This window comes from Podarcis vaucheri (genome assembly GCF_965113315.1).
Source record: "Podarcis vaucheri genome assembly, chromosome: 17".
In the NCBI taxonomy this organism is placed as follows: Eukaryota; Metazoa; Chordata; class Lepidosauria; order Squamata; family Lacertidae; genus Podarcis; species Podarcis vaucheri.
Genome location: NC_138755.1, coordinates 629629 through 655487, shown reverse-complemented (window position 1 = coordinate 655487; position 25859 = coordinate 629629). Strand labels below are relative to the sequence as shown.

The window sequence follows — 25859 nt, the reverse complement described above, 5'->3', positions numbered from 1 at the left end:
AACTAATTATAACAGGTCTCCCAAAAGGATGGATTATGTGGAAGGGCTCCCTGGGAAGTAGAGCTGGGATGATGGGACCTGTGGCCCACCAGGTGCCATTGGACTCCCAACTTCCTCCTCAACCTGAACCAGCCTGGCCAATATTCAGAAGTGATGGAAGATGTTGACCAGAAACATCTGGGGGGCTCCTTCTACTTGGCATAGAGAGTGGGAAGCTTGAGGTGTAGTCATGATGCCTGCTCCCCAGCATAAAAAGACCATTGCTGCCTTACAGGGAAAGGTGTGGACACAATTTTTGCATGGCGGAGCTGTATGTTAACAGTCTGTGTAAATAGCATGGCTCATATGGCAGACTAGATATGAATTCCAGAACAATTTTGCCCTCCGTGTCTTTTCTTGGAGATAGGCAAATGTCTATTCTATTGCTAACATCACAGGTCCAAGAGAGCAGGGTCATAGATGTGGACTGACCGCAGCTCACTTTATTTCTTCCCCTCCCATGTCTTGTCTCCCACTTTAGACAGCTTTTTCCAAAAATTCCTCATCCTTTGACATTTTTGGATGATGGAAGCAGGCTAAATGGTAAGCAGATACATGCCAGTGTCTGCTAGCTGCCTAGTTTTGTTTGAGAAAAGTAGATGTTTCCAGACTAGTGTGTACACCTTAATTGTAATTTTGGATACAGCCATTGCCTTCCCTCCAGAACAAGGTCCACATGAGCGTTTTGTCCTTGAGCCAAGGTACTGCTAGTTCTGCAGCTGCCTATGCCCGTGATTGTTTTGGCAAAGCAGGCAATGGCTGACTATCATAGAATCCTAGAGTTGGAAGAGACCACAAGGGCCATCGAGTCCAACCCCCTGCCAAGCAGGAAACACCATCAGAGCACTCCTGACATATGGTTGTCAAGCCTCTGCTTAAAGACCTCCAAAGAAGGAGACTCCACCACACTCCTTGGCAGCAAATCCCACTGCCGAACAGCTCTTACTGTCAGGAAGTTCTTCCTAATGTTTAGGTGGAATCTTCTTTCTTGTAGTTTGGATCCATTGCTCCGTGTCTGCTTCTCTGGAGCAGCAGAAAACAACCTTTCTCCCTTCTCTATGTGACATCCTTTTATATATTTGAACATGGCTATCATATCACCCCTTAACCTCCTCTTCTCCAGGCTAAACATGCCCAGCTCCCTTAGCCGTTCCTCATAAGGCATCGTTTCCAGGCCTTTGACCATTTTGGTTGCCCTCCTCTGGACACGTTCCAGTTTGTCAGTGTCCTTCTTGAACTGTGGTGCCCAGAACTGGACACAGTACTCCAGGTGAGGTCTGACCAGAGCAGAATACAGTGGCACTATTACTTCCCTTGATCTAGATGCTATACTCCTATTGATGCAGCCCAGAATTGCATTGGCTTTTTTAGCTGCCGCGTCACACTGTTGGCTCATGTCAAGTTTGTGGTCAACCAAGACTCCTAGATCCTTTTCACATGTACTGCTCTCAAGCCAGGTGTCACCCATCTTGTATTTGTGCCTCTCATTTTTTTTGCCCAAGTGCAATACTTTACATTTCTCCCTGTTAAAATTCATCTTGTTTGTTTTTGCCTAGTTCTCTAATTTGTCAAGGTCGTTTTTAAGTGTGATCCTGTCCTCTGGGGTGTTAGCCACCCCTCCCAGTTTGGTGTCATCTGCAAATTTGATCAGGATGCCCTTGAGTCCATCATCCAAGTCGTTGATAAAGATGTTGAATAAGACCGGGCCCAAGACAGAACCCTGTGGCACCCCACTAGTCACTCTTCTCCAGGATGAAGAGGAACCATTGATCAGCACCCTTTGGGTTCGGTCAGTCAGCCAGTTACAAATCCACTGAGTGGTAGCATAGTCAAGACCACATTTTACCAGCTTCTTTACAAGAATATCATGGGGCACCTTGTCAAATGCCTTGCTGAAATCAAGGTAGGCTACATCCACTGCGTTCCCTTCATCTACCAGGCTTGTAATTCTGTCAAAAAACGAGATCAGGTTAGTCTGACATGACTTATTTTTCAGAAATCCATGCTGACTATTGGTAATCACAGCATTCCTTTCTAGGTGCTCACAGACTGTTTGCTTAATGATCTGCTCCAGAATCTTCCCTGGTATTGATGTCAGACTGACTGGGCGGTTATTATTTGGGTCCTCTCTTTTCCCCTTTTTGAAAATAGGGACAACATTTGCCCTCCTCCAGTCTGCCGGGACTTCGCCTGTTCTCCAGGAATTCTCAAAGATGACTGCCAGTGGTTCTGAGATCACATCTGCCAGTTCTTTTAATACTCTTGGATGCAGTTCATCTGGCCCTGGAGACTTGAATACATCTAAACTAGCCAAATATTCTTGTACTATCTCCTTAGTTATTCTGGGCTGTGTTTCCTTTGCTGAATCATTTGCTCCAAATTCTTCAGGTCGGGCATTGTTTTCTTTATCGGAGAAGACTGAGGCAAAGAAGGCATTGAGTAGTTCAGCCCTTTCTGTGTCCCCTGTTTGCATTTCACCATCTTCTCCTCTGAGTGACCCCACAGTTTCTTTGTTCTTCCTTTTGCTACGAACATACCCATAAAAGCCTTTTTTGTTGCTTTTAACCTCTCTAGCAAGCCTGAGTTCATTCTGTGCTTTAGCTTTTCTGACTTTGTGTCTACACGTGCTGGCTATTTGTTTGAATTCCTCTTTGGTGGTTTCCCCCCTTTTCCATGTTTTGTACACATCCTTTTTAAATCTTAACTCAGTTAAAAGTTCTTTAGATAGCCACCCTGGCTTCTTTAAGCACCTTCCATGTTTCCGTCTCATTGGTATTGCCTGATGTTGTGCTTTTACTATCTCCCTCTTAACAAACTCCCAGCCATCATGAACTCCCTTTCCTTTTAGTATTACTGTCCATGGGATCTCACCCAGCACTTCCCTAAGTTTTATGAAGTCGGCTTTCTTAAAGTCAAGAAATTGAGTCCTAGTATGCTTGGCTGCTCCTTTCCGCTGTATAGTAAACTTCAGAAGAGCATGATCACTTGCGCCTAATGATCCTTCCACTTCTACCCCACTAACCAGGTCATCAACATTGGTTAGGACCAGATCTAAAATGGCCGTTCCTCTCGTTGCTTCTCCAACTTTCTGGACAATGAAGTTGTCTGCAAGGCCAGTGAGGAATCTGTTTGACCTTAAGCTCTTGGCTGAGTTTGACATCCAACAAATATCCGGGTAATTGAAGTCCCCCATGACTACTATCTCCCTTCCTTTTGCATGCTTGGCCATCTGTTCCAGGAAGGCATCATCTATGTCCTCCGTTTGGCTTGGGGATCTATAGTAAACTCCCACAATGAGATCTCTGTTATTCTTCTCTCCCTTAATTTTGACCCAAATGCTCTCACTTTGGCTTTGAGGTTCTAAATCTTGGATCTCTTCACAGGTATACACATCCCTGACATATAACGCCACTCCTCCTCCTTTCTTGTCTGGTCTGTTTCTCTGAAATAGATTGTATCCCCCCATTATTACATTCCAATCGTGGGACTTATCCCACCAGGTTTCAGTGATGCCTATTATGTCATATTTAGTTTGCTGTACCAAGAGCTCAAGCTCATCTTGTTTATTTCCCATGCTTTGCGCATTAGTGTGCAGACATTGAAGTCCATTAATCATTCCCCCGTGTCTCTTATTTAAGGATTTTTTCCTCCCACCACTTGGTCTGTGCGCTGTTTGCTCCATTTGGTCTATGACATTTGGATGATCATCTTCATCAATTGATAGACTCCTACCTTCAGGAGCACTGTCTCCCTCCCCCACATTAGTCAGTTTAAAGCCCTCCTGATGAGGTTCCTGAGATTTTTGGCAAAAACATTTCTCCCAACCGTTGTGAGGTGCAGCCCATCGCTTGCCAGAAGTCCATCTGACTACACAGCAGGCATCTGTTTACGAGGTCCTGGTCCCCCCCCCCCCCAGTTTCTTCAAAGCAAGGCCATGGCAAAAACATGTTTTACCAATAAACATGACAACTGCCCAGGAACCTGAGACAAAATACAATGTTTAAATTGCAAGGTGCAATTTAACAAAAAATGCTACAATACTTAAACTGGGGCCCAATTGAAAAATATATAGTAGTTTGATTATACTTGCAATTTCTCCCTTTCGTCCTGAGTTCAAGGGTCTTCAAAACCCATGACACCTTTGGTAAAGGCTGTTCTCCAATTGGAGTGCTCGTAGGCTAGTGTTTCCCAGTTGTCGGTGTTTATACTACATTTTTTTAGATTTGCCTTCAGCTGAGAGTAGAAATTTTCTTTAATGTCTTCATCGGCATCCAGTGTTGGTGCATAAGCACTTAGAATAGTAGCCTGTTGGGTTTGGGGAAGTTTTATTCAAAGGGTTGAAAGCCGCTCATTAATGCCGGTAGGGACTTCTTACAAGAGCTTCTCAAGATTGTTTTTGATAGCAAAGCCTACTCCATGTATTCAACGTTCTTGTTCAGGTAGACCTTTCCAGAAGAAAGAGTAGCCTCCTTTTTCTTCCTTCAATTGTCCCTCTCCTGCTCTTTGAGTTTTTTGAAATGCTGCAATATCGATCTTAAAACACCACAGCTCTCTTGCAATGATGGCAGTTCTGCGTTTTGGACGCTCATTATCTGTGTTATCCAACAAAGTCTGTATATTCCATGCTCCAAAGTTCAATTGTCTTTTACGACCGCTGGGTGGTGACCCCCCTAGGCGTGGTATTCCAGTCAGGGTAAAAGGGAGGCAGACTATGTTTAGGGCTTCGGGGTGAGCAGAGTGGATCCTAAATCGGACTACTCAGTCATGGATACAGCTACCGAGCTGCTCAACTCTGCTTTAATTAAACAGATTCCTTAAATGTGGAAGCCTTTAATTAAAATGTACCATGGTGCAAGGCTGTTTTTTCCTCAACTGAGACACGTGCTTAAAATAAGGCTTGGACTCTCATAGTTAGAGAGGTGTATTCAGGGTCCAAGCAAATGCTGGAATAAAGAAAAAGCTTTTATATCTTTCTTTCTAAAAAGCTGCAAGGAAGGGCTGAGGCATATATCTTCAGGTGATGAACTTCATGTACTAAGGCTGAATTCCTGCCATTCTTGTGTTGTGCAACAGAGGGACATTATTGTATTAACTTTTTGAGTGCCCTTTTCACCAACCAAATGGGCAGAGTAATTCAAAGAGGACAGGGGAGGAAGAATCCAAAGTGGAGGAACCATCAAATCCAAAGTCCTGGCAGTCTTATGCTGACAAGGTAGAAGGTGGGGACAGCTGTTTCCCCCCAGCTTTTCTTGTCTCCTTCCATTGACTGTTGGTTTTTTCTTCCAGATCTTGCCTCCCATTGGTTTGAAAAGTAAGTAGACCAGCTCTATCATTTTGGGCAGGCTTCCTCAACCTCAGCCCTCCATATGTTTTTGGCTTACAACTCCCATGATCCCTAGCTAGCAGGACCAGTGGTCAGGGATGATGGGAATTGTAGTCTCAAAACATCTGGAGGGCCGAGATTGAGGAAGCCTGATTTAGGAGAAGTGGCTCTGTCCATTTGCTCATGGGGCACTCTTCCAAGAACCATAGGATTGCATCCTTATAGGCAAAAGTTGATGCAAAAATGAATGAATGAATGGTTAAAATAATTGTGCTGCTGCTGCAGATGTCAACTGATGAAGGCTTTGCATTGAGGAGAAATGCTCCTTGGTATATACCAAACCTAGGCTTCGTCGCTCTTTATATGGCTCAGAAGCAGCACATTGGATTTTACTTGGCTACGCTGGTTGCTTGTGTACAGTCCATAAAACATACCCTCTCCTTCCTGTCTTGTCAGGAGGTGAACAGCAACAGTATTTGCATGAGCGATACTTTTTGGGCTGTCTTCAAGGACAGCTCCCCTCAGAGTGCTATGCAGTACAGTACAGTGGTACCTCTGGTTACAAACTTAATTTGTTTTGGAGGTCCGTTCTTAACCTGAAACTGTTCTTAACCTGAGGTACCACTTTAGCTAATGGGGCCTCCCGCTGCGGCCGCGCCACCATTGTGTGATTTCTGTTCTCATCCTGAAGCAAAGTTCTTAACCCGAGGTACTACTTCTGGGTTAGCAGAGTCTGTAACCCGAAGTGTTTGTAACACGAGGTGTTTGTAACCCGAGATACCACTGTAGTTAGTCTGAACATCTCTACAAAGTGTGAAAGAAGCTTGGTAAAGATACATGGATAACACCCCCCCCCCGACTTTGTTTGTCTTACCAGGAGTGGGGCGATGGCATTCATATTGACCAGTCCACCTCCCAAACTAAAAAGCTCCAAACAGCATCTTGATCCGCCACTAAGCATTCTTGGGGGAAGATTTGGCCCTGATCCCCTCACCTATAACTGCCAAATAGGGTGCAGATGAATGCCAGCTGGAACAGACTTATGGCTGCCCCTTATTATAACAACTGGGGTATTAATTAAATTTTAAAAGTTAAAATCTCTCTGGGAGGCCATACTCACAAGTATGCATATGAGTTCGTCTCAGTCTGTATCAGTGAGAAGGAGGAAAGGGCCAAGATTAACAAAATAACCCCAATTATGGTTGACCTTGCTGTGTTGAAATGTGATGTAATTGTGCTTATCTCCTTGCATGGTCATTTTAGCAAGAGAGTTTCCTTCCACCACAAGGCTTGCCTGTCCTTGGGCAAGCTAGTTCTGTTCTCAGTGCGTGATCTTCTCTGTGTAGTTAGGAATAATACACAGACTATAGATCTTCCCACCCCCTGTCACCCGGGCGGTAGAGTCAACACAGCCCTGTCTGTACGTGGGGCTTGCTGTTGGAGAATATTCTGCCTGCCTTTGCATCTATCCCAGCTAGCTAGAATGGTGCAGCTTTGGGTCTGTTGCAGTGTTTTGCCTGTCAAGAGCATCTGGAATCAGCCTCATGGTTGCAGTGACCAGCGAGAGACTGCGTATTTCAGCCTGTCTCTGAATTGTACAGAGAAAGGGATAAAGCCTTTGCATAGCACCTGAATTCAGCCCTGGATGGTGGTCTGACCTCCTCAAGCCCCGTGCAAAGGTGTGTGCCTCCTTTGCTCTCTGCCTCTCTGTGATTGTTTCACAGCTGTCTCCACTTCAGAATAAGCAGTGTATTAAGATGAGCTAGTCAAAAAACTAACTTGACAAGATGGGAAATTGACTCAGATAAATTTGTGGAATTTTGATATCAGCTCGTTACATCTAATACTGTGGGTAAAGACTATGGGCGCCCTCCTGCTTCTCAGTTCTCATTCCAGTGTCACCTATATTACAGCATTTGCTCATTTGTTGTGGTTTGTCCTTGGTTACGTGAGCAACACTCCACATTATCTGTTTGCTGTATTGTTTTGTTATTTTTTAAACTATTTTAAAATTTGTATTGTCTAGTCAGTCCTATTCAGCTCTGCTATTTGTCCAGAATTCAGCTTCTTCTGTTTCCCTCCATTCTTTAAAACTTGTAAATCTAAGTAATAGATTTCAAATGTAGAAATCTTGGGCGAAACTTGCAACATCAGAAATAGAACCTAATGTTTACTTAAGTAAAGAGAACACAGATTTAAAGCTGTTTATCTGCCATCTATCTTTTGTGGGGCATGTGTTCTGTCCCAAAGAAGCTGTAGTATGCGGAATTGAGCTGTTGTAAACACTCTGCTTTCATGGTCACAACTTCTGGTAAGTTTCAGTTTTTAAAAGGTCTTGGAATAGATGGAAGGAAAGAGCTCCTTCAGGGGTGGGGGACCTTTTCAGTCGAAGGGCTGCATTTCCTCCTGCAGGCCACATAGCGGGGGGGGGGGGAGAAGCAAACATGGGAAGAGCAATGGATGTACAATTTACCTTTGTACAGGAGGCTAGTTTCTACATGCACTCTCCCATCCCTCTCTATCCTCCATGCAGACCAGCAAAGAGATATTGTTAACGTCCAAGGGCATCTCTCAGCAAGGGCTAGTGAGAGGTGTGGCCTGGCCAGCTTCAGATAGTTCAAAAAGCCCGATAGAGAGACTGGAGGGTTTCCTTCAGCCCCTGGTATGGACTGTTTGGGCAAGTGTAGCAGCCATGATGGGAGAGACACAGGGTTGCTTCTCTCTGTCCCCTGGAGCTGCTCCTTCCTCAGACTTTTGAGACTTCACCAATATGTCTGTGCATCTTGTGTAGTCCTAAGGCCTAGAACCATTACTACCTTAAAGGAATACCAGTTGGGGTTCTTAGGATGTCAAATTATACCTTACTTATAGTGGCTGCAAATGAGGGGGGAACCATATATGGAAGCATCTCTTTCAAGTTTGCTGCTCTTTCTTGTGTGCTTCCTTGCACGACTGTGTGTATGTTTTTGGTTATTTTAAGAACAACCCTTTTGGCCCCATAGCTATGACCCTTCCATTACTCTCTTGCTGTTTCAGTTCTTGCCCTGCGGTATATCCAACAACAACATGACAGAGGGCTGGGTGGATTGCCCCGCACTAGGGCCCGGCTGGCAGCGCCGTGAAGTCTTGCGCAAAAATGGAACAAGACCTGGACAGTCAGATACCTATTACACAAGGTAATGCCATTTGGGGGTCACATCTGGAAGAGTGTAAGGGTTGTAGGAAGAGGTGCCCTCCAGATGTTGCTTGATTACAACTCTCATCATTCCTGACCATTGTACATGCTGCCAGGGGCTGATGGGAGTTGGAGTCCATGACCACCTGGAGGGCACATGTTGCCTATCCCTCCCTTCAGGTCCTATTCCCTAGGCAGCCAGCTGTTAGTGCCTCTCTTACAACCACTGAAGGAAAGAAGCACCTTGGGTTTCATGACAGTTCAAAGGCTTGAGAAATATTCTTAAATCTCTCTTCAGTCAGTCTTGCTTCTGCTCGTTCTCAAAAGATGCACTTCTTTCTCTTGACTTTTTACTTACAAGGCAGTGGACACAATTCCAATAAGAGCAATAAAGGCATCGGCAAAGTCTGCTTGGTAAGAAATTCACATGGCAAAGACCTGTCTGAATAACACTATTTTAAGGATATGTCTAAATGAATCCAATAATTATTCTTGTCAAATAAAGGTAAAGGACCCCTGGACAGTTAAGTCCAGTCAAAGGCAAAGATGAGGTGCAGCGCTCATCTTGCTTTTTGGGCCGAGGGAGCTGGCATTTGTTCACAGACAGCTTTCCGGGCCAAGTGGCCAAAATGACTAGACCGCTTCTGGTGCAATAGGGCACCATGATGAGTGCCGGAACGTACGGAAACGCTGTTTACCTTCCTGCTGCATTGGCACCTATTTATCTACTTGCACTGGCATGTTTTCAAACTGCTAGGTTGGCAGGAGCTGGGACAGCAACGGGAGCTCACCCTGGCGTGTGGATTTGAACTGGAGGGACACAAGTGGTGTTGTAGTCTAAACCACTGAGCCTCTTGGGCTTGCCAATCACAAGGTTGGCAGTTCTTGCCAGAAGCTCTGCTGGCAGGGAATCCTACAGTGCAGGACCTGCTGCACTGAAAACTCAGGACCCAGGAAAGGCTGACTCAACCTCAGGTTTCATAGAATCATAGAATCATAGAGTTGGATTAGACCACAAGGGCCATCAAGTCCAACCCCCTGCCAAGCAGGAAACACCATCAGAGCACTCCTGACATATGGTTGTCAAGCCTCTGCTTAAAGACCTCCAAAGAAGGAGACTCCACCACACTCCTTGGCAGCAAATCCCACTGTCGAACAGCTCTTACTGTCAGGAAGTTCTTCCTAATGTTTAGGTGGAATCTTCTTTCTTGTAGTTTGGATCCATTGCTCCGTGTCCGCTTCTCTGGAGCAGCAGAAAACAACCTTTCTCCCTCCTCTATGTGACATCCTTTTATATATTTGAACATGGCTATCATATCACCCCTGAACCTCCTCTTCTGCAGGCTAAACATGCCCAGCTCCCTTAGCCGTTCCTCATAAGGCATCATTTCCAGGCCTTTGACCATTTTGGTTGCCCTCCTCTGGACACGTTCCAGTTTGTCAGTGTCCTCCTTGAACTGTGGTGCCCAGAACTGGACACAGTACTCCAGGTGAGGTCTGACCAGAGCAGAATACAGTGGCACTATTACTTCCCTTGATCTAGATGCTATACTCCTATTGATGCAGCCCAGAATTGCATTGGGTAGTAGCTCCATCAGAGGATCTCGGTAATGGAGGTGGAACATAAGGGGTCAGGCAGTCCTTAAGGTCTTTTGGGCACAAGTTGTTTTGGACTTTGTGAGTTAACCTGGCCCAGTAGCAACTGGGCAACCAGTTCAGCTCATCAGAGGAGTTGACGTGTTGCAACTAATCTGCTCCTGTGGGCAGACTGGCTGCTGCATTCTGCTGCAGCTTCTGGGCCAGCTGCAAAGGTAGCTTCCCATAAAGTGTTTTGCAGTTACCAAGCCTTGAGGTTACCATTCCATAGGCCACCGTGATCAAGCTGCCAGGATCCAGGAATGGTTGCAGCTTGTGGACCAGCTGGAGCTGATAGAAAGCACTGCTACTCAAAGGTCACTGGGGACTCTAGTGACAGGGCTGGATCAAAGAGGATACCCCGACTATTGAGTTGCTCCTTCAGAGAGAGTGCAACCCCATCTGGAACATGTGCAGGGTCTATTTCCTGGACACAGGAACCACCCATCCACAAGGCCTCCATTGTTTTAGGATTTAAGCTATGTTTCTTGACCCTCAGTCCACCTCTGCATCCAAGTAGAGCACAACTGCAGTACATAACAAAACAATAGGATTCTTAGCTTCCGTGTCAGTGGTGTGCACATCCAAAAAGTTTCAAATAAAGTGAGAAATCTCCCTTGTATTGGGCAACTCTTGATATCTTACCTGATCCACATCCCTTTGTTGAGATCAGAGAGTCCCTTGTGCACTGTGTTATGCAAACATCCCAGCTCACTCCTACTTTCACTGTGCTGCTTTTTTACACATCTAACAGCTGCTTCTCTCTTTCCCCCCTCATAGCCCCAGAGGAGAGAAAATCCGCAGTAGAGTGGAGCTCCTGAGGTTACTGGGAGGATCACGGGATTTGACCGACTTTGATTTCAAGAAAGGGATTTATGTAGACCCAAGTGCTGAGGTACTGATCCAAATAGTTTTGGTTCTGGTAGCAGAGGTAGCATTTTAGAAGTGAACTGATTGCAGTGACCTGCATATGCTCCCATATTTTATGCATGTTTAAGTGCGTTTTTGGAGGGAGAGACCCTTCCTTTTTTAAAAACAACAACAACAACATTTTATGTCCCATCTTTTCTTCAAGGAGCTTGAGGTGGCATATGTGGTCATCCCATCCAATTTTATCCCCACGACAGCTCTGTGAAGGCGGGTAGACTGAGAAATGGTGACTGGCTCAAGGTCACCCAGTAAGCCTTCCATGCCTGGACAAGGTGCTCCCCTGTTCCTATAGGTACCAATAGCCCTGATGCACTGATTGTGTAGTCCAGGAATGGGGAGCCTGTAGTCCTCAATACATAGCTGAACTCTGTGGGAACAAAGTCCAATCCAGTTCAGGATTCTTTTCTCACATTGGCCAGCCCATGGGAAGCCATCTAGCATGTCATGAATGCAATTACACTCTTCTCCCCATGATTCCAAGCATGAGTTGTGCCGGCTAAGGCTGATGGGAGCTGGGCTTCCAACTCCTGCCTAGGGGACCTTAGGTTCCCCATCCTTGGTGTAGTGCAACCTGCTCTTGGTCAGTTTTGTTAGGAGGCCTCTAGGGTTACAGATGGTTCCTTGGGTTAGATGTGCATGAAAGTTCAAGTCTTCTACCTCAGTCTTCTTTGTCTGTTGGACTGCATTGATACCCTAAGCTTATAAATTGCTAGTTCATAAACCCAGTAGCACTTGGAACTGAGAGCCAGTGTGGTGTAGTGGTTCAGAGCGGTAGATTCGTAATCTGGGGAACCGGGTTTGCGTCTCTGCTCCTCCACATGCAGCTGCTGGGTGACCTTGGGCCAGTCACACGTCTCTGAAGTCTCTCAGCCCCACTCACCTCACAGAGTGTTTGTTGTGGGGGAGGAAGGGAAAGGAGAATGTTAGCCGCTTTGAGACTCCTTCGGGTAGTGATAAAGCGGGATATCAAATCCAAACCCTTCTTCTAATGGTCTTCTCCTTTTTCACTGCTTTCTCCTGCTGCAGCCACAGCTCCTACAACCCCTCCCACCCACTGGAGGAGGCCACCAGCGGGTGAGTGTGCTGTCTGCTGAGGCCAGATCTAGACTGGCTGTTGAATGTCATCTGGAAGAACTATATGGGGGAGGATGAAGAAAGAAGGAAGCTATCAGCACAACCGCTTTCCTTTTTTGCTGTGGGGATTGCTTTTGCATAGCTGGGCAGAAGCTTCCCAGATGGGTATCTTTGGAAGGGGAATTATTGTGGTGTGATTGTGTTTTTAAACTTCCAAGCAGAGTTTTGGCAAGCTTCACAATGGTGGAACCACCTGATGGCAAAGCCAAAACTTGCCCAGATGGTAAATGAGGCATGTTCCCAGGACCCCTTAACACGGATTAGTTGCCTCCTGTTGTGCTCCATAAGGATGGTTGTCTCCCTTGCTTTTCATGCATAATTATTAACAAAGTAGGGTTTCTAAGCTATGATTGTGAGTCCACAGCTTTAGTAGTCTTTCCCAATTACGTGCTACAAGATTATAGCCATGATCTCTGACATGAAGAGTAAAAGGCAGTGGCCTGCGTGATAATGATGCTGGCTTGTTCACTTAGCCTGCATTTAGCAAAGAGGAATGCCAAATGGATCTGGTGAGTGGATTAGGTTCCCTGGGTTTGAAACTCTAGGGAAGCAGGAAGTGTTTAGAAAAGGGGGTTGCTCTGTGCTGCTCCCCATCCTTCTCTTCTGCTAATTAGCCCATAGGGAAATTGATGGAGCCTTCTGTATTGGGAAAGATAGGACTCCTGTTTATAGGCCAAACCATGGCATTGAGGTGGAGGAGAAGGATGAACCCCCTTGACAGCTGTCCTTCCTTAGGGTAGGGCTCATGCTTTGTAAACCATTGCTTTAGACTACACTGCCTGTTTCTTCTTCTATAGGTCAAAAAGGGTAGTAAAAGGCATCTTCCACCTCTGGCAGCAGCCACCCCTCCACTCAAGAAGCCTCCTGATTTGCAAGTGTTTGAAGAGCCTCCAGGCAAGGAGGTTCCAGACCAGAAACCCCCGCAAATGGAACTGGAGTTGCCAGTAGAAGCACCTGCCGCTATTCTGGCTGAGCAGCAAGAACTTCTAGTTGCTGCAGACCAGCCAGCCATGAAGCCCCACAAGCGCCGATGTCGGAAGCAGCTTCCAGCCCTCCTTCCTCCGGGAAAAATGGGCAATGTGACAGTGGAAGAGGCCAACCCAGAGGAACCTGTAGTGTGAGCATCTCCCTCTTTTGCTTTCCTCTTGTTGCAGTGGAGAGCCCAGGCTCTTTCAGAAACCTTAAATGTCAAGACAGGACTCACAGAGACTAAAGAAAACAAATGATTATAAATGGTAGGAGGCTCTCAAAAATCTGATTGGTGTATTCTCATGCTTCTTTTTAAAACACGCAAATCTTCTGCTCTACCTTAGAGGTTTTGTGAGGGGTTGACATCTCTGTTCCATTCCCACTCCTCTGAGGCTTCAGATTTTGAACATTTGCTCCCCATTCTCTCTTTTTTTAAAAAAATAATATTTATTGAAAGTTTACAAATTACAAAACGAAGTAGAAAAGAAAAAGAAAAGGTAAACAATACAAATCAATACATTACAGCACGTATAAAAAAACAAAAGAAAAAAAACAAAAGACACAATACATCAGAACAAAAACAAAAGCAAAAACATTAAAAACACATCCAATATTTCCATATCTTTATCTTTCATTAACTTGTTTCATCGACCTCCTCAGACCTCCCATTTTTGTGTTCTAGTTATTAATTATTTCAGCAAATCCTTTCCATCTTTCACTGTTTTCTGTCATTTAATTGTCTTAGTTTATTTTAACCTTATCTTACCATTAAAACCCTAAAACCTATTTATACTTAACTCCTTATAACATTTCTACTAAAGCCGTATAATTTCATTCCAACAATTTTTCTAAAACTCATTAATTTTACAATATTTCTCTAAATAAACTTTTAAAAACTTTTTCCCAACCTTCTTCCACCGTCTCTTCTCCCTGGTCTCGGATTCTGTCAGTCCTTTCTATCAATTCCATATGGTCCATCAACCTGGTGATCTTCTATCCGAGGCTCTTAACTCTTTTCCATGTCCCTTCTGCAGATCTTCTTCATATTTATACATGTGCTTTACTTTGTCTTCTGCTGATCTTGTTCTTAATTTCCTTCCTTTGGCACTGAGGAGTAGATCTCGGGGAAACTCCAACCTAACAATGTCTTTATTCCTTCTCGACAGGTCAGCCCATTCTCCATGTCAGAACTAAAGTCCAAAAGATATTTCAGAGCGTGTTTCTTTTTTTAAAAAAGTAATATTTATTAAAGTTTCAAAAGGTACAAAAGACAAAACAGAAAAACAAAGAAAAACACAAAAAAGAGTTCCACCTTTTAGATCTCATTTTCAGTAACTTCTTTTCACGACTTCCCCACACCTCCCCTTCTTGTATTCCAAATCCAATTATTTGTTCAACAAGTTTTTATCCTTAATGTCTTAACCTTAATTTGTTAATGTATTTCTTTATAATAAATTTTATCCCTTAGTTCATTATTATATTTAGTTCAGTTTATAAAACAACTTTTAAATTATATACCTTGATCATATGAAAAAAAAAAAAACTTTTTCTAAGGTTGATCCTATTTCCCTTCCACGAATTCCCCATTCTTATAATAATAAACAACATAAAATTTTTACACTGCAAAATAAAGATCAAGCCCCCTTTGGACTTCCAAACCCCACCCTTCTCTCCCCGGTTTCAATCCCAAACCATAGTCCATTAGTCCATCTTTTTAGCCTGGTGACCTTACGTCCGAGGCTCTCAAATCTCTCTCAGTCCCTTTCAGCCGGCTTCTTTGGAGGTCTCAATACTGTCCATGATCCTTCCAGCCAGGCCTGCTTGTTTAGAGGTGGAGCTCAAGCTCTGTTTCTTAAATCCATATGTCCCAAATAGTCCAGCTTCCACCTTGGTCGAGCTTGAAGTCGTCTTGACAGGTCCCCGGCTCTCGTTTGTCTTCTGTAACATTTCGGCCACCCCTCCTTTCTGCTCCTCCTGTTCAGCAAGTGTCTTTTCCTCTTCTTCAGTCTTTGGTTTCTTTTCTTGTCCAGCTGCCTGTGTTTTAAACATCAAGTCCTTTTCCAACTCAGTAGATATATTTTCTGTTGACTTCGGTTTTGTAGGACTTGTAGACAAAACATGGCCTTGCTCATACATCTTTCGCAGCTTTCCCATGAGAAAGACAAGCTCATCCAGATCAGCTAGTATTTTCCGACCTATTTCCATTCTTGTAATGTCCGTGAATCCCCTCTAGAGGGATTCTGGTTACTTAATGTTCCTTTCACTTCCGATCCAAAAGTCAACTTTATTTGTATCAATCTTTCTTTCCATTCAATACTTTGTAGCAATATAACCGGCTAAAACTAAAGCTTTCAGTTTTTTCCGACTTTGACAGCTAATTTGACAGCTGTCAAAGTCTTCTGTAAATCCTCAGCAGGCTCTTTTCACGGGTTAGTCCCGGTCTCGAGAAGAGTGGCACTTAATCTAAACAAATAAACTCTTGTCCTCCAGCACAATAACTTAGACTTTTAAATCCGTGGAATTAATAACTTTTATCCAATCAGGAAGAAAAAACAGCTCTTCTCGCAACCTTAGTTGGCAGATCCTTGCTTTAAACTGTTTACAATGGGGGGGAGACGGACTTCCTCTTTTCACCTCCCCCGCTCGTACCAAATCCACAAATGAAATAATTTTAGTCCAATTTCCAAATTACTCACGGGTTGTTGTTCTTGATTTTAAGTCCAAATTTTAAAAGGAAGAAGTCAGCGCTCTCCGACAAATGGCATGCGGCTTCGCTCGGCAGGGGAAGCAGAAGACTCACAGCACCACGCCGCTCCCCGTCACCCGTTCCGTAGCCTTTAAAAAGGCTCCTTCGTGGGTCGGGAGGGCGCTAACGGTGCCCGCCGAGTCACCATGTCCACGGGCATCCGCGCCCGTGGTTTTTAAGGGTCCCTGTATCGCCGGCACGGCAAGACCCGGCCCCTGTCGAGCAGATTCTCTCCGGAACTCGGAGGGAATCCGCCATTAGCCGATCGCGCTAACCCGGAAGTCTCCTTCAGAGCGTGTTTCAAAGTCCCTCCAAACTAAAGGCCCCCACAGCTCCGATCTCCCCCTGACCCAAATCCAGGTCCCAAACCTGCATAAGGGGATCTATCCAACTTTCCTTCTCCAATCCAAGCGGGACTCCATCCCTCCAAATCTGGCTTTCTCTGGATTCAATTGTAAAGGGCAACAGCTTATGTTCATCAAATTGCCTCTGAAAGGCCGGGGCTCTCTCCACTTGAATTACTTGAGGTTCAACAACAACTTTCTCCTTCGTCTTCTCCACAGCTTGCCATGTCAAAACAGATTCCTGAATCAAATCCTGAGTTGTTTCTGTATAGGTTCGACAGTGGAATTTGCTGCCAAGGAGTTGGTGGAGTCTACTTCTTTGGAGGTCTTTAAGCAGAGGCTTGACAACCATATGTCAGGAGTGCTCTGATGGTGTTTCCTGCTTGGCAGGGGGTTGGACTCGATGGCCCTTGTGGTCTCTTCCAACTCTATGATTCTATGAAGTATTCACTTTTTGTCCCAAATCAGTCATTTTTTGTCCCATATTATCAATTTTAATAATCCTCACACCCGTCTTCTTATGAAGCTGTTCCAGTAAAGCACTTGTCTTGCAAAACGCAATCACTAAGGCTTCTTCTGTCAACATTCTTGTCCAAGGTCAATCTCTGTTTCTCACGGTCTTTAATCTCTACAGCTGGAAAATTCCCCAGCTCCACTCCTGCAACAGTTTCAAAAACTCCCTCGAGGGGAAATAATTTCTATTTGTATCCGTCCTTTTAAACACAGATCCAGCAACAAAGTTAGTTTGATTTTCAGTTACATTTGCTCCTTTTCAAGTGCAAAAGGAAACAATGGAAACAATATATTTCTCTTATTTAGTTGTCTGTCAACATACGTTATTCACAGTCAATGAACTTTTCCAAAAAGTCAGTCTTACTGGCAGCCCGTTCCCAGGTTCAAATCGGTGGTAATTTATCTTCTTTCACTCTCTCTCCTGCAGGCTCAAGCAGTCTAAAATTTCCCCCCTCTTCTCCTGCTTCCAAGGGGGGTTTAGTAGTTTTAACCGATGGAGATTTAATCCTTTACAAAAGGCTTTCCAGACTTTAGTTTGCAACGTCTTTGCTTCAATCTATTTACAAAAGGGGAAGGCGGACTTCCTGTTTGAAACCTTCCCGTTTCGATGCCAAATTATAGTGTTTATAGATCCAGTTTTCCGTTCTACTCACGGGTAGTTGTTTAAAATCCAGTTGTCCACAGGAAAAAGTCAGCGCTCTCCGGCAACAGCAATGCGGCTTCACTCCGTGAAAAAAGCAGTCGATTCAAAGCACCGCGCCACTCACCCCACGTCGCTCCGGAACCCTGAAACCAGGTTTCCCTGCGAGTAGGGGAGGCGCAAAAGGTGCCAGCCGAATCCCACGTCCACAGGCTTCTCCCGCTTGTGGTTTTTAGTGGGTCTCCGCCTCGCCGTGGCGGTCCAGACCCTGATTTCCACGGAGCGGATTCCTCCCGATCAGAGGAAATCCGCCATTGCCGGAGGCACTAACCCGGAAGTCCATTTGCTCCCCATTCTCTCTCATCAGGAGTGTTCAGCAACACTTGAGTTGAGAGTCTGAAGGGCAGCAGTTGAAGAAGGAGCAAAAAGGGTTTTCTTGTGTGTGTGTGTTTCTTTGTGGCTGGTTAGCTGTTTTCCCTGTGTAAAGGTCAGAGGGGGCAGGGTTTCTGTTGAGGCAGGGGATTAGCTGTGGGAGGAGCTTATCAGAGTCTGAAGGGCAGCAGTTGAAGAAGGAGCAAAAAGGGTTTTCTTGTGTGTGTGTGTTTCTTTGTGGCTGGTTAGCTGTTTTCCCTGTGTAAAGGTCAGAGGGGGCAGGGTTTCTGTTGAGGCAGGGGACTAGCTGTGGGAGGAGCTTATCAGAGTCTGAAGGGCAGCAGTTGAAGAAGGAGCAAAAAGGGTTTTCTTGTGTGTGTGTGTTTCTTTGTGGCTGGTTAGCTGTTTTCCCTGTGTAAAGGTCAGAGGGGGCAGGGTTTCTGTTGAGGCAGGGGACTAGCTGTGGGAGGAGCTTATCAGAGTCTGAAGGGCAGCAGTTGAAGAAGGAGCAAAAAGGGTTTTCTTGTGTGTGTGTGTTTCTTTGTGGCTGGTTAGCTGTTTTCCCTGTGTAAAGGTCAGAGGGGGCAGGGTTTCTGTTGAGGCAGGGGATTAGCTGTGGGAGGAGCTTATCAGAGTCTGAAGGGCAGCAGTTGAAGAAGGAGCAAAAAGGGTTTTCTTGTGTGTGTGTGTGTTTCTTTGTGGCTGGTTAGCTGTTTTCCCTGTGTAAAGGTCAGAGGGGGCAGGGTTTCTGTTGAGGCAGGGGATTAGCTGTGGGAGGAGCTTATCAGAGTCTGAAGGGCAGCAGTTGAAGAAGGAGCAAAAAGGGTTTTCTTGTGTGTGTGTGTGTTTCTTTGTGGCTGGTTAGCTGTTTTCCCTGTGTAAAGGTCAGAGGGGGCAGGGTTTCTGTTGAGGCAGGGGATTAGCTGTGGGAGGAGCTTATCAGAGTCTGAAGGGCAGCAGTTGAAGAAGGAGCAAAAAGGGTTTTCTTGTGTGTGTGTGTTTCTTTGTGGCTGGTTAGCTGTTTTCCCTGTGTAAAGGTCAGAGGGGGCAGGGTTTCTGTTGAGGCAGGGGATTAGCTGTGGGAGGAGCTTATCAGAGTCTGAAGGGCAGCAGTTGAAGAAGGAGCAAAAAGGGTTTTCTTGTGTGTGTGTGTGTTTCTTTGTGGCTGGTTAGCTGTTTTCCCTGTGTAAAGGTCAGAGGGGGCAGGGTTTCTGTTGAGGCAGGGGATTAGCTGTGGGAGGAGCTTATCAGAGTCTGAAGGGCAGCAGTTGAAGAAGGAGCAAAAAGGGTTTTCTTGTGTGTGTGTGTTTCTTTGTGGCTGGTTAGCTGTTTTCCCTGTGTAAAGGTCAGAGGGGGCAGGGTTTCTGTTGAGGCAGGGGATTAGCTGTGGGAGGAGCTTATCAGAGTCTGAAGGGCAGCGGCGCGCGCCTAACGGCCCGCGCAGTTATACCCATCTTTTAGATTTAGGGGAGCTAGTCTCAAACGTTTGTTGGGGGAGACCTAGGTTTTTTTTTGTGGGGGAAGTTATTTGTCCTGTCTTCAAGCTTTTTATGATGGAGGACCTCTGTAGCCAACCCCAACGACACGATCTCAGGATGGAAGGGGAGGGAACAGCTGCAGTCGCCTGTGATTCCTGCGCAATGTTTGCCATCTTGCCAAAGGTTGCAGGCAGCTTTACCTGCAGCAATTGCATGTTGATTGCCCTTTTAAAAGACAAAGTCCAGCAACTGGAGGAACGTGTAGCTACGCTCCAAAGAATTAGAGAGCTGGAGCTCTTCTTGGAAGCAACAGAGCACACCGTCTCCACCAGGGAGGAGACAGGGGACTCCCCTGAGAAGGAGGCTAGTTCACCAACACAGGAGCCAGATATATGGAGAAACGTGACTCAAAGAAGTAGGAGGCCCAGGGTTCACTCTGATTGTTTAGAAATACACAATCGCTTTGAGGTCCTCTCCCCTAGCATGGAAGACGAAGAGCAGACTCCATTTGAAGATCTCTCCCTCATTACATTCGATCAGGTATATGAAGACGAGCAGCAAAGTCAGTCCTCAGGGAATGTGCAGGCGACCTTGGAACGGACAGCTCACGGAAGAACCCCGACCAAACCCAAGAGGAGGCGTGTAGTGGTGATAGGGGATTCCCTACTGAGGGGAACAGAAGCAGTGATCTGTGGGCCTGACAAGATGTCTCGGGAAGTGTGCTGTCTCCCCGGGGCTAAGATCCAAGATGTAACTGAACGACTGCAAGGAATCATAAAACCCACTGACGAATACCCCTTCCTCTTGGTTCATGTGGGAACCAATGACACTGCAAGCAATAGCCTCCAGAAGATCAAAAGAGACTACGAGGCTCTCGGCAGGAAATTGAAGCAACTAAATGCACAAATTGTCATCTCGTCTGTCCTCCCAGTTGAACGACGTGGCCCAGGGAGAGAGGGGAAAATAGTGGAAGTGAACAGCTGGCTTCGCAAATGGTGTAAACAGGAACGGTTTGGATTCTTAGATCACGGACTGCAGTTTCTTGAAGATGGACTTCTGGCAAGTGATGGGCTGCACCTCACAACGGTTGGGAGAAATGTTTTTGCCAAAAATCTCAGAAACCTCATCAGGAGGGCTTTAAACTGACTAATGTGGGGGAGGGAGACAGTGCTCCTGAAGGTAGGAGTCTATCAATTAATGAAGATGATCATCCAAATGTCATAGACCAAATGGAGCAAACAGCACGCGGACCTAGTGGAGGGAGGAAAAAATCCTTAAATAAGAGACACGGGGGAATGATTAATGGACTTCAATGTCTGTACACTAATGCGCAAAGCATGGGAAATAAACAAGATGAGCTTGAGCTCTTGGTACAGCAAACTAAATATGACATAATAGGCATCACTGAAACCTGGTGGGATAAGTCCCACGATTGGAATGTAATAATGGAGGGATACAATCTATTTCAGAGAAACAGACCAGACAAGAAAGGAGGAGGAGTGGCGTTATATGTCAGGGGTGTGTATACCTGTGAAGAGATCCAAGATTTAGAACCTCAAAGCCAAAGTGAGAGCATTTGGGTCAAAATTAAGGGAGAGAAGAATAACAGAGACCTCATTGTGGGAGTTTACTATAGATCCCCAAGCCAAACGGAGGACATAGATGATGCCTTCCTGGAACAGATGGCCAAGCATGCAAAAGGAAGGGAGATAGTAGTAATGGGGGACTTCAATTACCCGGATATTTGTTGGACGTCAAACTCAGCCAAGAGCATAAGGTCAAACAGATTCCTCACTGGCCTTGCAGACAACTTCATTGTCCAGAAAGTGGGAGAAGCAACAAGAGGAACAGCCATTTTAGACCTGGTCCTAACCAATGTTGATGACCTGGTTAGTGGGGTAGATGTGGAAGGATCATTAGGCGCGAGTGATCATGCTCTTCTGAAGTTTACTATACAGCGGACAGTAGCAGCCAAGCATACTAGGACTCAATTTCTTGACTTTAAGAAAGCCGACTTCATAAAACTTAGGGAAGTGCTGGGTGAGATCCCATGGACAGCAATACTAAAAGGAAAGGGAGTTCATGATGGCTGGGAGTTTGTTAAGACGGAGATAGTAAAAGCACGTCAGGCAATACCAATGAGACGTAAACATGGAAGGTGCCTAAAGAAACCAGGGTGGCTATCTAAAGAACTTTTAACTGAATTAAGATTTAAAAAGGATGTGTACAAAAAATGGAAAAGGGGGGAAACCACCAAAGAGGAATTCAAACAAATAGCCAGCACGTGTAGACACAAAGTCAGAAAAGCTAAAGCACAGAATGAACTCAGGCTTGCTAGAGAGGTTAAAAGCAACAAAAAAGGCTTTTATGGGTATGTTCGTAGCAAAAGGAAGAACAAAGAAACAGTGGGGTCACTCAGAGGAGAAGATGGTGAAATGCAAACAGGGGACACAGAAAGGGCTGAACTCCTCAATGCCTTCTTTGCCTCAGTCTTCTCCGATAAAGAAGACAATGCCCGACCTGAAGAATTTGAAGCAAATGATTCAGCAAAGGAAACACAGCCCAGAATAACTAAGGAGATAGTAGAAGAATATTTGGCTAGATTAGATGTATTCAAGTCTCCAGGGCCAGATGAACTGCATCCAAGAGTATTAAAAGAACTGGCAGATGTGATCTCAGAACCACTGGCAGTCATCTTTGAGAATTCCTGGAGAACAGGCGAAGTCCCGGCAGACTGGAGGAGGGCAAATGTTGTTCCTATTTTCAAAAAGGGGAAAAGAGAGGACCCAAATAATTACCGCCCAGTCAGTCTGACATCAATAGCAGGGAAGATTCTGGAGCAGATCATTAAGCAAACAGTCTGTGAGCACCTAGAAAGGAATGCTGTGATCATCAATAGTCAGCATGGATTTCTGAAAAATAAGTCATGTCAGACTAACCTGATCTCGTTTTTTGACAGAATTACAAGCCTGGTAGATGAAGGGAACGCAGTGGATGTAGCCTACCTTGATTTCAGCAAAGCATTTGACAAGGTGCCCCATGATATTCTTGTAAAGAAGCTGGTAAAATGCGGTCTTGACTATGCTACCACTCAGTGGATTTGTAACTGGCTGGCTGACCGAACCCAAAGGGTGCTGATCAATGGTTCCTCTTCATCCTGGAGAAGAGTGACTAGTGGGGTGCCACAGGGTTCTGTCTTGGGCCCGGTCTTATTCAACATCTTTATCAACGACTTGGATGATGGACTCAAGGGCATCCTGATCAAATTTGCAGATGACACCAAACTGGGAGGGGTGGCTAACACCCCAGAGGACAGGATCACACTTCAAAACGACCTTGACAGATTAGAGAACTGGGCAAAAACAAACAAGATGAATTTTAACAGGGAGAAATGTAAAGTATTGCACTTGGGCAAAAAAAATGAGAGGCACAAATACAAGATGGGTGACACCTGGCTTGAGAGCAGTACATGTGAAAAGGATCTAGGAGTCTTGGTTGACCACAAACTTGACATGAGCCAACAGTGTGACGCGGCAGCTAAAAAAGCCAATGCAATTCTGGGCTGCATCAATAGGAGTATAGCATCTAGATCAAGGGAAGTAATAGTGCCACTGTATTCTGCTCTGGTCAGACCACACCTGGAGTACTGTGTCCAGTTCTGGGCACCACAATTCAAGAAGGACACTGACAAACTGGAACGTGTCCAGAGGAGGGCAACCAAAATGGTCAAAGGCCTGGAAACGATGCCTTATGAGGAACGGCTAAGGGAGCTGGGCATGTTTAGCCTGGAGAAGAGGAGGTTAAGGGGTGATATGATAGCCATGTTCAAATATATAAAAGGATGTCACATAGAGGAGGGAGAAAGGTTGTTTTCTGCTGCTCCGGAGAAGCGGACACGGAGCAATGGAGCCAAACTACAAGAAAGAAGATTCCACCTAAACATTAGGAAGAACTTCCTGACAGTAAGAGCTGTTCGACAGTGGAATTTGCTGCCAAGGAGTGTGGTGGAGTCTCCTACTTTGGAGGTCTTTAAGCAGAGGCTTGACAACCATATGTCAGGAGTGCTCTGATGGTGTTTCCTGCTTGGCAGGGGGTTGGACTCGATGGCACTTGTGGTCTCTTCCAACTCTATGATTCTATGAAGGAGCTGCTATTTATTCATTGCATTTATGAATTGCTCTTCCTCCAGAAGGAGCCCAGGGTGATGTTCAATAAGATAAAACAAGGTGCACCATTGAATAAAACACATACAAATAACGGCAAGCATTGTGGGTGTGCCAAAATCACAGTAGGGGTAAAGCTTTATTAGGACCAATAAAATGTCACAAAATGGTCAGCTATGGACAAAATTGGCAGCGACATCTATCGACCGCCGCCTTCTCTTGCTGATTATTAATTTGCATACAAATACCCTCTTGAGGATTAGGATAGATAGTAAGGGGCTAGTCTCCAATCCGGTTGCCACCACTAGGGGGGTAAGACAGGGCTGTTTGCTTGCCCCTGCTCTGTTTAACTTCTATATTAATTCGCTAGTGGTGCATATGGCAAATGCTGATTTCCATCCACCAAAACTGGCAGGACGAGCCTTAAATGTCCTACTGTATGCAGACGATGCCGCCCTATTAGCTACCTCCCCCATCGGATTAAGGAGGATGCTTCGAGCTCTTCATGAATATGAGACCCAACACGAGCTCCAATTAAATTATGCCAAGACCAAAATAATGGTCTTTGCTGCTCGACCGAAACCTAATTTATGGTCAATTAATGGTATTCCTTTAGAGCAGGTCAGTTGCTTCAAGTACCTGGGTCAGGTTGTAAGATCAAATAGGTCCTTCCTGGCGCACAGAGAATACATAGCCTCGAACGCATCCAAAGCAGCCCTGGTGATTAGAACCCTGTACTCCAAGAAACAGGCACAAACTGTCAATGTTGCCTTACGACTCTTTAAAATGAAAGTCCTCCCTCTTCTGGTGGTGGGCATTGCTTTGGGCTCACGTAGGGATTTTGAAAAATTGAAATCTATCCAAACCCAATTCCTCAGGGCCATACTCAGGATCCCCCCCTCTGTGGCAGGTGCGATCATGAGACTGGAAACCGGTTATCAAGCCTTTAGGTATGTGGCCCTGAAAGCGAAGCTATGGCTATGGCTTAAGCTCTGTTTCAGACCGGTGGGTTTGGCCCCCTTGATTCTGAGGGATAACTTTAAATCTCCATGGGAAGGGGAGATAGTGGAGGAAGTGCAGAAGTGTGGGTTGTCCTCCCTTTATATAGAGTCCATGACATATAGCCATGCAAAGGCGGTGATCGCGCAAAGATTAAGGGATATTGCCAGACAGGAGGACATAGCCCGTGTGAAACCTGGGTTGTTTCTGGGGGAGCAGTTGTATCGGGCTGCTCCAGCTCGCTACCTGGCGGATATCCACTACGTGGAATACCGCAGACTATTTACTGCGGCTAGGCTGAATGTTCTTGACTCGGCGGTCCTGAAGGGAAGATATGGAGGAGTCCCATATGACCAGAGATTATGCCACTGTGCATTGGGTGAGGTAGAATCCACAGAGCACATTTTATTGAGCTGTCCCTTCTACAACGATTTAAGACAGTATCTTATAACTCCATACTTACCCCAGCTCAGTTCCCGACAAAGAGGAAAGCAGACAGCATATCTGCTAAATAAGTCTTCTGGGAAAACAACCTTGTCAGTGGCTAAATTTCTTTTCCTGGCACTCAAGTGTCGGAAACGTATAACTGAATCCTTTGACGTGGGTTATCTGTGAGAGGTCTAGTACTGTGGCCCTACCTTACTTATGTACCTCCTATGATGTTATAGTTTATAATTATTGTGTAATGTTTTAATTCTGACTATCGGTCGAATAAAGAAATTGATTGATTGTCACAAAATGGAGAGCAAGTGCTTGCAGTTTCCAGAACTTTTCTTAAACTCCATACAGCAAAACTGGTATGGAGTGTGTGTCCTATAGGAAGAGAGAAAGCTTGGATGTTATATTGAAGCCCCAAAGTCTGGAATTTTTATTTGCATCTTAAGATAGCAGGCAGGTAGTGCTAAGCAGACTTAATTATAATGTTATGGTCCTAGCAGCGACTACAGTAATTTTAAGATAATCAAAGGCTGCTGGGATGAAACTATAGCTGTTCCCTCATTTTTTGAGAATAATATAAAAACTATTTTGTTTTTTATACGTATTGGAAGCTGCCCAGAGTGGCTGGGGCAACCCAGCCAGATGAGCAGGGTATAAATAATAAAATGATCATCATCATTCATTGTGCTCGTTGCCAGTAACTAAACTCAGAGATGTAGACAGAACCCCACAGGTGCAGGGAATGTTGTATTGCCAAGTAAAATTCCTGAAGTGTTTTGAATGTGACAGTGTTTGAGGATGACGAGGAGTTAAAATATGGAAATAATGGGTGGAATTCACCAAAGGAGTACTGTCAGTGGAAGCTACAAGGATATGGACAGGCCTCTTGGACTTGTGAAACCAACCACCTGTCTCCTTGATCCTTGCCCATCCTGGCTTATAAAAACTAGCCGAGAAGGGC

General features: G+C 45.3%; 1 protein-coding gene across 11 annotated transcripts in view; it reads left to right on the top strand.

The window, feature by feature from the left end:
* The window catches only part of LOC309522493 (uncharacterized protein), a 145689-nt gene that overhangs the window by 22733 nt on the left and 97097 nt on the right, over positions 1-25859 (top strand). For 10 of the 11 annotated variants that reach the window (XM_082205799.1, XM_082205803.1, XM_082205797.1 and 7 more), the window contains exons 2-5: positions 8399-8538; positions 10953-11067; positions 12129-12176; positions 13034-13353. In XM_082205799.1, coding sequence (XP_082061925.1) covers positions 8429-8538; positions 10953-11067; positions 12129-12176; positions 13034-13353 — 593 coding nt within the window. In that variant the 5' untranslated portion in view covers positions 8399-8428. Of the gene's footprint in view, positions 1-5366; positions 7042-8398; positions 8539-10952; positions 11068-12128; positions 12177-13033; positions 13354-25859 lie in introns of those variants that run through there. The other variant, XM_082205800.1, reaches the window with a different exon arrangement.